Source organism: Trifolium pratense, linkage group LG3 (assembly GCF_020283565.1).
Source record: "Trifolium pratense cultivar HEN17-A07 linkage group LG3, ARS_RC_1.1, whole genome shotgun sequence".
In the NCBI taxonomy this organism is placed as follows: domain Eukaryota; kingdom Viridiplantae; phylum Streptophyta; class Magnoliopsida; order Fabales; family Fabaceae; genus Trifolium; species Trifolium pratense.
The window spans coordinates 5981181-5997884 of record NC_060061.1 but is presented as its reverse complement, the minus strand read 5'-3'; the positions used below and the strand labels follow the sequence as shown (position 1 = coordinate 5997884).

Below are 16704 nucleotides of genomic sequence, written 5' to 3'. Positions count from 1 at the left end.
TCATTTGGTTGGACTCATGCAGATGGATAATAAAATTCGGTTAAGGTTTTGAACAGCAACAAAAAATGGGTTAAGGTCAAATCAACAAATAGAGGTACAGAAATATTAGAATTTGATCCTGACAAAAACAATAATCAATCATACTTTATTACCTTTCAATTAAATTCTAAATATCAGCATACAAAAAATAAGAAATGATACTTGATATTTTGCACAAGACCACAAATATTTATTAAAAAAAAATCAGCCCTCCGTTTAATTAGTTTATGGATCCGCCCCTGCATGACAGATTTATCTCATACTATGTTCCCAAGAGGGTTTTAATCTAGTTGTGGGGGGAGCATAAGCTCCCTCTCTTTCAACAAAAAAATGTTCATAGGGCTCTCCAAAATTTCTAAATTGTCTTTTATATTAGGATATGAAAATATATTTGAATCGTTTGAAAGATATCTTCCGCTTGATACCTTTCATGAGTTACATTCTGATTACCTATTGTATGGTAACTTTTGAACCAATTAAATATGTGATTGAAACTTTAACTATTTTTTTTGTTTTTGAAACAGCATAATTTATTTGAAATCACCTTGGGTACAAGAAATACACAAGGAGACAAAACAGGTCAAAAAGAACTTGATAACAATATAATAACTCACTAGGAGTTTACACCACCAAACAACCTCTAATCCTCTCTAGAGTTTTTTTTTTTTTTGACGAAAATTGGGTCTCAAATCACCATTATATCATTCATAGACTTTTTTATACTTATTTGGTATCAAAGAAAAAGTAATATATCTTTTGAACCGGTGCTTTTTCATGTTACTTTATTTTAAACAATGTAATACCTTGGTTTGGAAGTTACAATTTGATTGGTGATCGAAACATAATTTTCGAAAGGTATCAAGTGGAAGGTTTCTTTCAAACAATTCAAAACGTATATTCCGATCCTAATTTAAATGACAATTTGAAAATTTTGAAGAACCTGAGTATATTTACATGCCTAAAGAGCAATTTTCAACAAATTAACTACCAATAGAAAAATTCTCATCCCCCCACATATTCCCCCCCCCCCCATTTTTGTTTTTACCCTTAAATAAAAACTTCGGAATGCATTTTCCGATTTTTTTTTGCCTTGAATACAAAATTTGGAATGTGTTTTCCGAATTTTGTCCAAATTTGAACTAGGAAAACTTAGAAAAACGCGTTCCAAAGTTTTTATTAAAGGGCAAAATTGGATTTTCGGGGGGTGGGGGAGAGAATTTTTCATAGCAAAATTGGGCTTGACTGATAAGATCTGCTATAAATTTTGGGCCAGATCTTCTAGTTCTCTACTACCAATGGGCCGGCCCAAGTACCATTTGACCGGAGGGAATCCTCACCCTTTTTTTGGAAAAGGAAGGAAGGACACGACGACGATGAGCTCCAATGAAGAAAATGCAACAAATCTCATTTTTATTGAAACTGGATTTCAGATTCCCCATTCATTCATTGTCCCTTCGACCTCTTACAGAGCCAGTGCCACCTTAACACCGACTCTTCAATAATTAAATCATCATATTAATTAACTAATATTATTTTAATAACAATAATCAAGTTTAATCTATAAACGCATCAATCAATGCCTTCTTCAGGTTCGTTAATCATCATCATTATCTATAGAATTGGAATTAGTATTTGATTGCTGTGTCATTTTCCCTAACCTATTTCATCTCTCTGATTTTATGCAACAGTTCGCCGATTAACGATGGCAGTTATAACTAACTCCTTATCACTCAAACACACTCTCTCTCTTGGTTGCCCCCAAACAAAATTTCTTACTCGTCGTCCTTCTTCCACTTCCATCTCATTCAGAAGATGTTATGCATCTTACGCAAATGAAAATCGCGAGTATGTCATCGTTGGCGGAGGAAACGCGGCGGGATATGCTGCTCGTACTTTCGTAGAGCACGGCGTCGCCGATGGACGTCTTTGTATTGTTACAAAAGAGGGAGTTGCACCTTACGAGCGTCCCGCATTAACAAAAGCCTACTTGTTCCCACCGGAAAAGAAACCTGCACGTCTTCCTGTAAGATTATATTGATGAATGAATTGTTTCTCGGTTACTTAATTCTGTATGTAATCAGTTATGTTCATATTCTCTGTTAATTCTTATTTAGGGGTTTCACACTTGTGTTGGATCCGGTGGCGAAAGGCAAACTCCCGAGTGGTATAAAGAGAAAGGGATTGAGGTACTCTACTGTCAGAAATTTGAATCATTTAGGACTTGTTCGAATTGACTTATTTAGTAGACTGTTTGAGAGAATTTATGAATACAGCTTACGGACGTGTCCATAAGCTGTTTTCAGCTTATTTCAATAAGCTCTTCGGAATAGATTGTGAAAATAGCTTATATGAAAACAATTTAACTCTCTTTTATCTCTTGTTATAGAACTACCTTATACATAAACACTTTTATATACTAAATGCTTATGTTATAAACACTTAATTAAGATGTTTATCTAAACAAGGCCCTAGTTACATATTTCCTCCATTACAAAGCTAAGAGATTAAAAAACAAATAAGTGTGCTCTTGCTTTGTTAAATGAGTGTGATGCAATGGACATTGGATTGTATGAAATGGAAAGGTGAAACTGAAAACTCATATTCTTAATCTTAGCTATTATGAAATGGAGACATTCTATCCTAGGAGACTCTTAGTTCAGTGTAACTGAGTAAGACAGGAAACAATTCTCATCCATTTAAGTTATTGAAATGTTCAATTCCACGTTGTTGGTTTTGCTTCGCAGATGTTATATGAAGATCCAGTAGAAAACATTGATATTGAAAAGCAAACCTTGACAACAAGTTCCGGAAAGCTTCTTAAGTATGGATCACTTATTATCGCTACAGGATGTACATCCTCAAGGTATTTGTCTATTTACCTCACCGTCTGTTATTTGCATAAAAATTGGTGCAGGAAATTCAATTCATTTGTTATATTGTTAATAGGTTTCCAGACAAAATTGGGGGAAACTTATCTGGTGTTCACTATATTCGGGATGTTGCCGATGCTGATTCACTGGTTTCATCGTTGGTAATCTCTTATACCCCTCTAACATGACGTATTGTTCCAATGATTTTATTGATATTTACGTTTAAGATGGGGAATTTTTTTCAGTCCTTTCAATCATTTGATATATGGCCATTCAAATTATAGATTTATTAGTATTTAATCATTTCAATGCTTTCCATATGGGTATGTTGTTATGTCACGGTCCTGCTCATTATGTCCTTTCATGTCAATTGAGAAAAGTTGCAAATTCTGTATATTTCCTGCTAAAGCTACTTCCAAGAACCACATTCCTGTCTTTTTTACTGTAAAAAATTCATTTGGAGTTTGGACATAAAGTTTGTTCCTCATTATGATATTTTCTTCTGGTGTATTTAATTTCCAGGAAAAAGCAAAAAAGGTTGTAGTAGTTGGAGGTGGTTATATTGGAATGGAGATTGCTGCTGCAGCTGTTGCTTGGAAACTTGATACAACAGTATGTGTTTTTCCTACTTTTTTTTTTCATTGAGGAATGTTAAAAAAAACTCTTACTAACACTCTTTAAAGACTTTTTAGTATCAGTCCATTCTTTAAAAAGTCAAAGCTCTTGAAAATGTGGTTTATTTATCAGGTAACTGAATCCACTCTTTAGAAAATGAACGAATTATAGTGTGTTGCTGCTAGTATTCTTTTAAAATATAAAATTTCTTCCTCAAAACGTAAACTTCTTGGTCTGACCTCCATTATGGCGTGTTAATGTCTTGAGCTATCCCTTAAAAAGTTGTTCAATTTGCTTCATTGTGTAAAGGTTTGATAAGTTTTACATTATGTTTTCTCCTATATGCTGAATAGTGAAGTAAAAGTATGCCACAATGCCACATTTAAGTCTTTCTAGTTACTGATTTTGTTGATTTGTCGGCACTAGATTAGGACATGGTATACCAAATTTACTTGTATTAGTTGTTTAGGCCTGTTCACATTCTGACTATAATCATACTTTTAGTTTCATTTTTCTTGTTTATGGTTCAATTCAAACATTGATAAGCAAGTGACAGAGTAGTCAAACCCATGCATGCATACTTTGACAGTCCATAATCCCGTATGTATGTTGTCATTAAATATATACTTATATATTAAAATTGATTGTTGTTTTCTTAAGCTTTTCATGTACTGACTCAAAAATATGTTCCTGTTAAAAAATAGATCATATTTCCAGATGATCATTTTTTACAAAGATTGTTCACTCCTTCTCTTGCCCGGAGATACGAAGAACTCTACCAAAAGAATGGAGTCAAAATATTGAAGGTATTTCCTCCTACCCTGTTCTTTTATCTTTCTTTCCCGTACTGTAATTTGTAACAAGTTCTAAGTTGTAAATTTAATGGATATGAGAGATATTGTATGCAACCATTCTACTATCTTAGTGACGTAGTCCATCCTTTCCTCTATTTATTTTGAACCTTATATTCTTCAGGGTGCCTCCATTAAAAATTTGGAAGCTAGTTCTAATGGTAATGGACGTGTAGCTGCTGTGAAACTTGAAGATGGATCTACTGTTGAAGCTGATACGGTATCTTGCTTTTTCCATTTTCGTTAATATGTGGTTGTAACTTGTAAAAACTTGTTAAAAGTTTACTTTTATAATACTCGAATTATTGGATACCTCATACCGCATAGAGGTGTTGGCGTCTACATAAGAGAAAAAGATAAATGGATGGAAAATTACATTTTCTTTCTAATTTGCAGGTAATTATAGGTATTGGTTCAAAGCCTGCTGTGGGTCCCTTTGAGAGGGTGGGTTTGAATACTGATGTCGGTGGTATACAGGTGAGGCCAATGTATAACCAATTATTTTGAATAATGTTCAAGATTAGAAATTGTATTTGAGTCTTAAAAATATCACCACCAACTTAGAGGATGGTTAATTGAACATGTTAATTATCAATATTTGGAGACCATGTTCCCTTTGTTGGAACCCCATGTTTGCAGAATTAAAGGGTAGCCAAAAGAGTAATTCAAGGACTTCGTCTAAATGTTTTAGTATCCTGTATTTCAGGTTGATGGACAGTTCCGGACAAACATTCCTGGAATATTTGCTGTTGGTGATGTAGCTGCTTTCCCTTTAAAGGTACAGTATTAACTTGATGAGTTGTCTCAATTCATTCTTGATCTGACATTTGTGTTTTTGGAAAATTGGACAGATCTACAACCGTATTTCTCGAGTGGAACATGTAGATCATGCTCGTAGATCAGCACAGCACTGTGTGAAAGCATTACTCAGTGCACAATCTAGCACGTATGTTGCATCTATTTCCTGCAACTTGGAATTACTTTTTGTCTATTTTTGGTCCCTGCTGATATTATTGAATTTCATTGATGATTTTCAGATATGATTATCTTCCATACTTCTACTCGAGGGTTTTTGAATATGAAGGAAGCACTAGAAAAGTATGGTGGCAGTTTTTTGGAGACAATGGTAAATATTAGTTCAAAATAAATATCATTTACTGACCTTTCTTTTGTTTTACGTATTTTGTTGTCCATTTCATCACCTGTTGTTCATACTGTTAAATTTTCTTTGAACAGTTGGAGAAACAGTAGAAATTGGAAACTTTGATCCTAAAATAGCAACATTTTGGATTGAATCTGGTAATGGATTGTTTTACTGTTCCTCCTTATGTATAGATGTGTGGATTATATCTGAGCTTGAGGTGTATATTTGTTAGTGCGCGCACCATGCATGTAATTACTTGATCTTGATTATTATTAATAATGTGATAATGCCGCACAGGTAAGCTGAAGGGAGTTCTTGTTGAAAGTGGGAGCCCTGAGGTACTTGCCACTATTTTTCTAGTGTAGTAGATATTAGAATTAGATATGTATGCAAACAATATTTTCTTTTGTATGTTATAAAGAGCCTAACAACAAAACTCACAATTAAGTGTAGAGGAGTGGGAAATTGCGGGTTCAAACTCGCCTCCCAGCATATCAAATGTCATTGCAGCATTTTACCAACTGAGTTGAACTTGCAAGACATTATTTGTTTTATTAATCTGGCTCTATCATGTCATACTTCTGTAGAAGTGCACTAACAAATCAAAGAAATAATATTCAGAATCAGTCCTATGTTAATTTAATCAATCCTGAGAGCTGTTTTGTTGAATATATGTATCAGGAATTTAAGCTCCTGCCTGAACTTGCGAGAAGGCAGCCTCCAATTGATAAAGCCAAACTTCAAAACGCAAGCTCAGTGGAGGAGGCCCTAGACATTGCTCGAGGATCCTTGCAAGCAGCTGTCTAGGACAGATTTTGGTCAGATCATACTGTAATTTATCTTTTACTAATATAGATCACCCGTGATCTGTCATCATCTCACTAGTATTGCTTGCCCCTTAGGAGAGCGAATAATTTTTATGATATTCACATTTTTGTTACACGGCATATTATGTATGTATTATGTAATAATGGTTTCCAAGAGTATAGTGTCTCATTTGGATTTATTTGATCTAGTGCTGCCATCTGGCGTCTATGAAATTTCTTAATAATAAATCATTTGTATTTATTTATATATGTTACCTTTCATGTGATTTATATTCTTGTTTAAAGGAAATTATGTTTGTTTTTAGGCCATTTAATTTATAAATGTTTGGCTTTCTTTTAATAGGAGTTCGGCATAGTAACCAACATAGTGTGACATGGTTGATTGATAACTAGATCTTTTAAGCATGATGTCTTGAATTCAGTTTTTGGCCGGTTCGAATGGAAGAACGTTTGCTTAGAGAGCTCAAGTCTTTAAATAAATCACTGTATCACCGTATTTCAAGTGATTATTTTGAAAGATTGATGTCTGACTTTCGATCGGGGATACCTTGGACAAAAAATATGTTAGGCCGGAGAAACTTATGATTTAGCATATATTAACTTCATATTAGATAAGACTTGTTTTCAAATCATTAAGGTAAAATTAACATCACAATGATTCATCATAAGTTTCATGTCATACGGTGGATTTGCTAAAATCACATTGAACTATAAGAGTGTAATTCTTACAAAATCACAATGATTCACTAATTTTTACAAATTTTCGACGTTGTCAAATATACACAAAATCATTCATATCCAACCATTGAGATTGATTGACTGCGACAAGTACATGTTTTTTCAATGCTAGAACAAACAAAGAGACAACCAAAACAATAAAAGGAAAAGTATTTACTTGGGCATAAGCAGTTGTTAAATTGGTTCCTTGTTGTGCACGCTCATAATTAACAAGTAATTAACCAAGAAGGCACTTGTTTGACTTGTTTTGGAGTATTCTAAACGTCCTAGTGACTTCATTTTTCTACATATTCTCCCAACCCGAAATTGTATTTCATATTTCTCAGCTCCTTCTACACTTCAACACATTCAATTCTCCTCCTTCCTCTTTATTTTTCTACTCACACCCCCTTCCTAAAATTAAATATCAAGTGAAAATGAAGGTGAGATTTCTTGCTCCAAGTTTCATGTCACTTTCCTAAATGTTCTGTTTTCTCTGTTTCTTTTTCCGTTTCATTCATAAAATTCACACCTCTAGCTTCCTTTCAATTTCCTTGTTTGTTTCTTTCATATTCAAATAAGCAAAACCATTCAAGTGTTCAATATTTCTTTTTGTAGATTAATATATTTTATATTTATATCATCACCATACTCTTTTGTTTTATTTTATTTTTTGAGTCTCTAAAATGAGTTTATGCTTCTCTCTTTGTCCCCATTTTCTTACTTGTTTCATTTAATAAACTATGAATCATACATAGTCCATGATAGTTGGTGCATATTATGATGTCAAGCTAGACTAGTTAGGATCATTTTCACTAAAAAGAAAAATAAAAGAAATTAATCATAGCCTGCTAAACACTGTTTAATAGAAGGTTTTTTTTTTGACAAAGCTGTTTAATAGAAGTTTAAATCCTAATTTATTGCCTGATTAAAGTTTCTGGATTTATTTAACTAATGATTTCAATTATTGGGGACTTTTTTGTTTTTGTTGTAGAAAATAGTGGTGAAGTTGGATTTGCATGATGACAAAGCAAAGCAGAAGGCCATGAAATCAGTTTCTAGCCTTTCAGGTACTCACTAGTCGCTACACTACTAAGGGAAAACTTTATTCCATTCATTTCACTAATTAATTTAGTATAATACTACTAGTGAATTAGCCTGTCATTTTAATACCAATTCCATCAATAATTTGCAAACATCAAATCATATGAATTTATATTTTACTAATAATGAACTAAATTGAAAATCATAATCTCCAATGCAAACACAATGATTTCATTTTCCTGACTAAGTATACAAATGGACGAATTATTTTGTAATAGCTATTTGCTATACTCACAACAATGAACCTTAGTTATTATATTAATAAAATAAAATGGACGGTCAGGTTCGACGAGTTTAGCTCAGTTGGTAAGAAACATTGCATACACCTGACAAAAATATAATAAAATGGACAGCCAGCCAGCCAGGTTGATATTTATTTATGTGGTCGTGTGCTCTTATTTAACCGTTGAGTGATGTTATTTGAATATAAAAAAAATCTAAGTAGGTTCTTAAGTACCGTATAAAAATTCATCACTTAGAGCCAAAAATAAAAAACCAAAACATATAATAATCTGTTGTGTTAAACAACAATTCTTTTGTCCAAAAATATTTTTGTTAATTACTATATATGCAAGCTCAAGTAGAATGAATAATTAATGGTTTGAATGCAGGCATTGATTCTATCGCCATGGATATGAAAGATAAGAAGCTGACAGTAGTAGGTGACATAGACCCTGTTGATGTTGTGAGCAAATTGAGAAAAACATGGCACACTGAAATTTTAACAGTTGGGCCGGCAAAAGAGCCTGAGAAGAAAAAAGATGAAGGCAAAAAAGATGATAATAAAAAGAAAGATGATGACAAGAAGAAAGATCCAAATGAACAAATTGCTGAACTTATTAAGCAATCTAGAGGATACAATCCTTATATGACACAATATTATCATGTTCAAAGTGTAGAAGAGAATCCAAATGGTTGTGTTATTTGTTGACTCTCATGTGTTGACTTGGCATAGAGTTCACGTGGTTAGGGGTATCGGTGATTGTTGGATTGAGATAGGATAATTCATAGTTTAATGCATATTTTGATTTTTAACAAATCTTGAAACAAAGAGTTTGAAAATTTGGATGTTGAATCTCGATCCAACGATCAACGATATTCTTACTTGCTGAATGCAGCCACTTTAAATCTATAGTTGAATTGGTGAGCTCAATGGAATTGGACTTGAACAAAAATTCAGGAATGTTTGCGTGTAAATTATATGAATTGGATTGATGTAGTATTATTAGATTGAGACGTCCTTAAGACTAATGGTGTATTAAAATATAGGCTATGAAGGTTTTGAATGAATAAATTGATGTGTGCACAATTTTCAGTTAAACTTTGGGCTACCTCAAGGACTTGTTCAATGTGCCATTTAAATTTGTGTTATCATACTTTCTTTTTTTTTTTACAATTTCTGTATTCATACTTGTCAATTGGTTGGATTTTTTAATGCTATTTCTAACGAGAAACTTAGCTTTAGTACTGCTTGAGAAATGCTAATAACTTCTAAGGAAGCAAAATCATGAACTATGAAAGTAAATACTATCAAATAAATCTAAATTAAAATTAGTAAAGACATCGGCAACTTGATTAGTGTCACAGTAAACATGTTGAAGATCTTTGTAAATCCTAAAATTTGAGCGACTAGAAGATAACAAGGGTTGATCCATATTGTACCCTTCCAAAATCAATGACACTGCAATAGTATAATCGTATTCAACCACGATCCTCCTAAACCCTTCTCTAGAATGAATGATCTTCAACCCGGTATTGGTAGCCCAAAGTTCGGCCATGGTGGTCGAACGCGCACCAAAGATTTGTAGAGTAATTGAAAATAAAACTTCCCTCCACATTAAGGACTACCCACCACACCCTGCCATTCCTCCATGATTCCAAAAAGCACTTTCAGTGATTATTAATAATAAATCATTTTTTTAATTATATTACAGCATTACAAAAGTTATTACTTGTAGGAGTATATTATTGATTTTTTAATCAATAGTTTAAAGACATACACATATATACTAGATCCTTACTTGTCTTGGAGTAGCACTTGTATATGGAAATGGATTCAGAACAGTCGCATGGTGCAGTCAGTTTCTCTGAACCGTTTGATGAAAATCGAACGGCTCAGATCTTAGTGCATTTTAGTTTTATAAAATATAAATATTTTAACTTTAACTCTGAACTGTCCGATTACAAATCGGACGGCTGTGATCTACCGATTGCATGTAGTTACAGTCATTGACCGCATCCAATCCATATCCCTTGTATATAATATACTGTGGATGACCTTAGCATTTGTAATTGTCTTCTTGGGGGATAAGATTGAATTGATGTAGACAAAGGTTATGATGTTATGAATAAAAACAAAATGGTGATGTTCTTGTCAAATAAATAAATAAATAAATCATTATTTTAGGGAGATTGAATGAAATATTAACTGGAGGTATAAAACTTAGTCGCTAAACCAGGTGCTGATGGTGACCTTTATATACCACTGCCCCCATTGGCATAATATTAATCTCAAAGGTTGCTTTGTAATTTTGAAGAGTGCATCATGATAATTAAATTCATAACAACGTTGTCATTAGACTTATTATATTTCATTTGACACATTGTCATTAGAAATATTAACTTGCTACAAAATTATCTACGCCAAGAATCACCTAATTACACACACCTCAACCGTAGGTACATAAGTAAATTATATTGCTGTCAACAAAAAAAAAAAAAAAAGTAAATGCTATTGAAAAATTTGAATTTTCTGTAAAGTTTGTAATTCTTTCTAACTTTGCATAAAATTGTATCTCGTGATCTGAAATTTTTATCATAATCAAATTTATACAATGGTCCATTTTTATAAACAAAAAAGACAACCGGCCAATGTTATTTTTCAATGTAAAATTGTACTCCACAATTACACATTATATATTTGCCCTGCTTTGATTTATGTAGTAGTAGAATAAATAAGTTAACCAAGATATTGGAATCGGTCATTGAGCTCCTTTAGAACAAATAATTCGGAAAAATTTGTGTTTAATGATATTACTTATTTCGCGTTCGAATTATAAATTATTGGAGTTCCATTCTTTTAAAATAAAAAAGTTAATAAAAAAATGATAAATAAGTTCGTAGTCCCGTGGATTGGACCCTATAAAGTCCTGATACGTGACACGATATCAATACAATACGACACTGATATGGCAATACGAGAAAATTTTCAAAATTCCCGATACGATACGTTCGGGATATGTTATTTAAAAATTAAATTTAAAATTAAATATATAAATGCACAATATATAAACATAACTAAAATCGATAATGATAAAAATTAACATTCAAATTACTCAAAATAAGAAAACAAGTGACAATTATATATATTAAGTTAAGTACTACCCAAAAATGGGTGGGATGGGTAGCTTAACTGGTTAAGCTAGTTGAGCTAAGAGTTAAGAAGTTGGAGGTTCAGAGTTCAAGTCGTAACAAAGAGAAAAACTAATAAAGACATAGTTGATAACATCATACTCTAATAAAAACATAGTTGATAACATCATACTCTAACATTCAATACTTAAGAGAAAATACGAATTGTAACATTCTCCTCTCCTACGTTTCCATCATCAAAGAGCATTAATTGTTGGAGAATGTTAACATGTGCATACATGTTAAGGTAGTAAAAATAGAAATTATGTCTTAGAATTTGTGCATTTTAACTTTTCAAACATTAAATGTCTTGTATCATTAAATGTTAAATTTCTATATTAAGATACCTTATCATGTGCCCTATATGCACATGTTAACAAGACCCTTAATTGTTTGATACTTTTTCGATCGATACGCTTATTAAAGAAGTATCCGACAAGTATTGGTTATATTTTATTTTAAAAAATATTATTAATTATTGATACTTCTCCAATAAGACACTTATCGATACGTGTATCGGAAAGTATCGGACGAGTATCGGTATCGAGTACGTATCAGACACGATACTTTGTCATTTTTGGAGTATCGAGACTTCACATATTTGACCCATATTAAGCAAGGGTCACCAAACTATCCTAAGAAATTTGCAGACTACTACTATATGTTAATGTTAATTAATTAAGCTAAAACGTGAACTTTTATTTGGTACCACACATGTATTGCACTTTGTCCATCCATGAACTTTTTTATTCAAAAAATTATTTGTAAATTATTTATATTTAACTATGATGTTACGACAAAATTACTACCTAATGAATCATGGATATTACTAATTTATTTACTATAAGTTTTAGGTACATATTATGATAACCATCATAAGCAAGGCAATTTTTTATTATTGAGATGGTATGGTCATATGTGATGTAATCCTTTATGAAAATGCCATCCATCCATATTATCATCATCATTTATTAATGAGTAACTATCATATTAAGAATTGACAACCAATTGGAAACCATATTCATTCGTTGGAAATGTCCCAATGAAGGCTGGATCAAGCTTAATTGCGATGGAGCTCATAAGAAATCTATGGATTTTACTGGTTGTGGTGGCTTATGCGGGATTCTGATGGTCGGTGGATACAGGGATACACTCAAAAAATTGGTACTAGTGACTCTTTACATGCCGAAATGTGGGGCATGTATGCGGGAATGAAGTTGGCTAGACGAAAAGGGTTACTCACCTCATTGTGGAAAGTGATTCCAAACTACTAATTGATATGGTTACAGGGAGATGCAATCTTAATGGGGTCACCCCCCCATTCTGATTCGGCGCATTCAAGAGCTTATCAACATGGATTGGCAAACTCAGTTTCAACACACATGGCAAGAAGGCAATAGAAGCACAGATTGGCTAGCTAATCATACTCTTATGCAAGATTCTTTTGATTTTATAACTCTGGAGACTCCTCCTATAGATCTTCAGAGTTCCCTCTTTGCTGATATCTCAGGAGTTTCCATGCCTAGGACTGTGCGTGTAATTTCTTAGTTTTCTTTTCTTTTAAGCTTTGCCCCCTTCATGTACAAAAAAAAAAAGAATTGACTACATTCTTAATGCCAAAAAATATTTTCTTAATATCATATAACACTTTTTGACAACTTTCTTAATGCAAAGTAGCTTAGGTCATCCCTCACACAGGATTTGGCGAATGTTTGGTAAACAATTAAACTTGAAAGTTAGTGTGTGTATTTTTAAAGGTCTCACAAAAGTTAGAAAAAAAGTAATACTAGTAATATTTTTCTCAACATAAATTAGTTTAAACACAGATTAGAATGCCTTGATTTGCCTCAATGATTTCCCAAACCTTCCTATGAGTGATGTCATTTGTTATGATACTTTTCAACAACATATAACTAATTTTTTTGGTTGTTTAAAAGTGTCCTTAATTCCTGCATCACATCTTATCCTATGAGCTTGTTTATATGAAAGACAGTGACTGGGTATTAAAAAAAAAAAAGTTAACTTGTGCCTAACAGTACATGCATGTTAATGATTTAGTCATTTAGATGAAATATTTTATTGAAATTCGTGAATTTAATTTAATTTTTTTTAAAATTTCATAGTAAATTAAATACTCAAATTTTTAAATTTTTAACATGTGTATTTATGTTACAAGTTAATGAGTCTAAGAAATAAACATCATAGGTCAGCTGAAAAACATTTGATATTCTTACTTGTTAGTCCAGACACCTTCAATTAAGTTCGAATCAAGAACTTTGCAATTGTGTGCGTAAATTTTGCTGATATTTTGATATATAAAAACATAAAAGAAGAAAGCTAACATGTAAAGATATTACTTTTTTTAATGTAATTTTTTTATTTTTGAGTTTCTTACGTACCCTTAGAGTTAGGGGTGTGCATGGTCGGATAATTTGACAAACCAAACCATATCCAAACCAAAACCATTTAATTGGATTTGGATTCATAACCATAACCATATTTTATTATAAACCGGTTATAAAACTGGTTATAAATTTGGTTATGGATATATAACCAGTTATTTTAACCAAACCAAATTTAAAAGTGGTCATTTTTTAAATCCAATTTTTAACCAGTTATTTTTAAATATGATAAAAAAAAACAGTTATTTCATTTTAAAAACTGGTTTTAAGAAAATTTTAAAAAATCTTTTTTTTTTTTTTGAAAAAAATCTAAATTTAGTAAAACTTGCGTAAAAAAAATAGTAAAGAAATCAGAATTTTATACATAGAATAAATTCCTATATTTTATTTGGATAATGTAATTGAATTTTCTTCATTTAATTTTATTTATTTTAATAAAATCGACCATAAACCCAAAAATTGACCGAAAAACTGAAAAAATCGGCGGAAAAACCTAAAATCGGCTGAAAAACCTAAAATCGACCAAAAGCCCTAAAATCGACTATAAACTCTAAAATTGGCTGAAAACCCAAAAAATTAATCGAAAACCCAAAAATCGACCCTAAACCCAAAAAATCGGCCGAAAAACCTAAAATCGGCAAAAAACCCAAAAATCGACTATAAACCCTAAAATCGACCGAAAAACGAAAAATCATCCGAAAAACGAAAAATCGACCGAAAAACGAAAAAATCAACTATAAACCCTAATATCGGCCGAAAAATGGGTGTATAGTCAATTTTAGGTTTTTCGGCCGATTTTGAGGTTTATAGCCAATTTCAGGATTTTGGGTCGATTTTAGGTTTTCGGCCGAGTTTTTTGGGTTTAGGGACAATTTTAGATTCTTCAGCCGATTTTGGGTTTTCGGTCGATTTTTGGTTTTTCGGCCGATTTTAGGGTTTATAGTCGATTTTTGGAATTTTGGCCGATTTTAGGTTTTTCTGCCGATTTTTTGGGTTGCCGTCCGATTTTAGGGTTTATAGTCGATTTTTTGGATTTTGGCCGATTTTAGGTTGTCGGCCGATTTTTTGGGTTTTCGGTTGATTTTTGGTTTTTCGGCCAATTTTTTGGGTTTTCGACTGATTTTAGGGTTTATAGTCGATTTTTGGAATTTTGACCGATTTTAGGTTTTTTCTACTGATTTTTCGGGTTGCCGGCCAATTTTAGGGTTTATAGTCGATTTTTTGGATTTTGGCCGATTTTAGGTTTTCGGCCGATTTTTTGGGTTTTTCGGTCGATTTTTGGTTTTTCGGCCGATTTTTTGGGTTTTCATCCGATTTTAGGGATTATAGTCAATTTTTGGAATTTTGGCCGATTTTAAGTTTTTCGGCAAATTTTTTGGATTTTTGACCCATTTTAGGGTTTATAGTCGATTTTTGGGCTTTTGGCCAATTTTAGGTTTTTTCTGCCGATTTTAGGTTTTTATAGGATAATTAGCGTAAAAAAAATAGTCAAAAGTTTCATATCAAAAAATGAAGAAATGCGCAAAAAGTCTAATCCAATGGATTTGGACATGGATATGGGCATTTAATTAAAAAACCGGATTTACATAATGGATACCCAACCATTTTTAGAATGGTCTGGTTAATATCTGTTTCCAAATAACTGGTTATTTGGAGTTGGTTTTGGATTTGGATATAGTCATATCCATATGACCGGATATTTTGCACACCCCTACTTAGAGTACATGTTAGTAAGACAAAAAAAATCATAACAAATACCAAGATAACAAAATAAATAGGCTAGTTTTTGTATGAAAAAAATGAAATAGGCCACATTGTTAGAGGAGGTTTTGTTATAGTTTCATTAAGTTTCTTATTCTTTGATAATGTCTGTTTCTAAAGATTTTGGTGCAAAATATAAGAGTCTTCATTGAGTTTCTTATTATTTGATAATGTACAGAGTAAATTAGGGAAGTTACTTTTACGGCCCTACTAATTACTCAAACATTGTCCGCTACTTAAGTAGTGGATGATATTTTTTCCAAATTCTTTTGATTTTATAACATCCGTTACTTTAGTAGCGAATGTGTAAAAATAGAGCGTGTGAGTAAACAGTAGGGTGACAAAAGTAGCTCCCTAAATTAGTGTAGATTCGTTTTTTTCTATTGAAAACTACAAATGTACATCTGGGCCTAGATATTGAAACTACAACAAATGTACGTTTGGGCCTAGACTTATGCTTACCCCCCAACCAACACTCTCTTATCCTCCAGAATCTACATTTTTGCGCATGTGAAAAAAGTTAAAAACTATTTTCCAAACTTTTTTTAGTTTAAATATTATTTTTAACGTCAAAAAAATTGAAAAATATGTTCTGAACTTTTTTCGCAAATTCAAGGGGAATAAGAGAGTGGGGGTGGGGGAGAACTTTTCCTTGCAATGATACAAGCAGGCCTCTTAGAGGTCCTAGAACAACAATAAAAATTTATTTATTTATAATTTAAATTACCATAATTAAAGTGTCACTCAATTATTTCATTGTAGTAGATTTATGCCTGCAATTGGAATATTTGTTATCGTTCAATTAAGATATGTCAGTCTATATTTTAAGATCAATTTTTGTATAGATATTAAATCTAAAATCGATCTTGAACTCTAGATTATCTGATTTTAATTAGACAATCACAAAATTCACATAATATCTGTAATTATAAATCTGGTAATCTATATTGACTGTATGCATGG

General features: G+C 32.1%; 2 protein-coding genes across 3 annotated transcripts; both read left to right on the top strand.

Annotated features, from left to right (window-relative positions):
* Positions 1-1413: 1413 nt before the first annotated feature.
* On the top strand, positions 1414-6612 carry LOC123915891 (monodehydroascorbate reductase, chloroplastic/mitochondrial). The gene is made up of 15 exons (XM_045967169.1): positions 1414-1628; positions 1728-2062; positions 2154-2225; positions 2784-2902; positions 2986-3070; positions 3432-3521; positions 4229-4330; positions 4500-4595; positions 4772-4852; positions 5082-5153; positions 5227-5321; positions 5413-5501; positions 5612-5674; positions 5817-5857; positions 6201-6612. Exons 1-15 carry the CDS (start codon positions 1616-1618, stop codon positions 6324-6326), a joined length of 1479 nt encoding a protein of 492 aa, XP_045823125.1. The 5' UTR covers positions 1414-1615; the 3' UTR covers positions 6327-6612.
* A 677-nt stretch (positions 6613-7289) lies between these two features.
* LOC123917897 (heavy metal-associated isoprenylated plant protein 39-like) lies at positions 7290-9488 on the top strand. Of its 2 annotated transcripts, none has more exons than XM_045969808.1 (3): positions 7290-7506; positions 8058-8133; positions 8779-9488. In XM_045969808.1, the coding sequence occupies exons 1-3, from the start codon at positions 7501-7503 to the stop codon at positions 9096-9098; spliced, it is 402 nt and encodes a 133-aa protein (XP_045825764.1). In that variant the 5' UTR covers positions 7290-7500; the 3' UTR covers positions 9099-9488. The 2 variants fall into 2 exon arrangements, with proteins under 2 accessions (XP_045825764.1, XP_045825765.1); XM_045969809.1 differs by lacking the exon at positions 7290-7506 and adding an exon at positions 7581-7935.
* The last annotated feature ends 7216 nt before the right edge of the window (positions 9489-16704 follow it).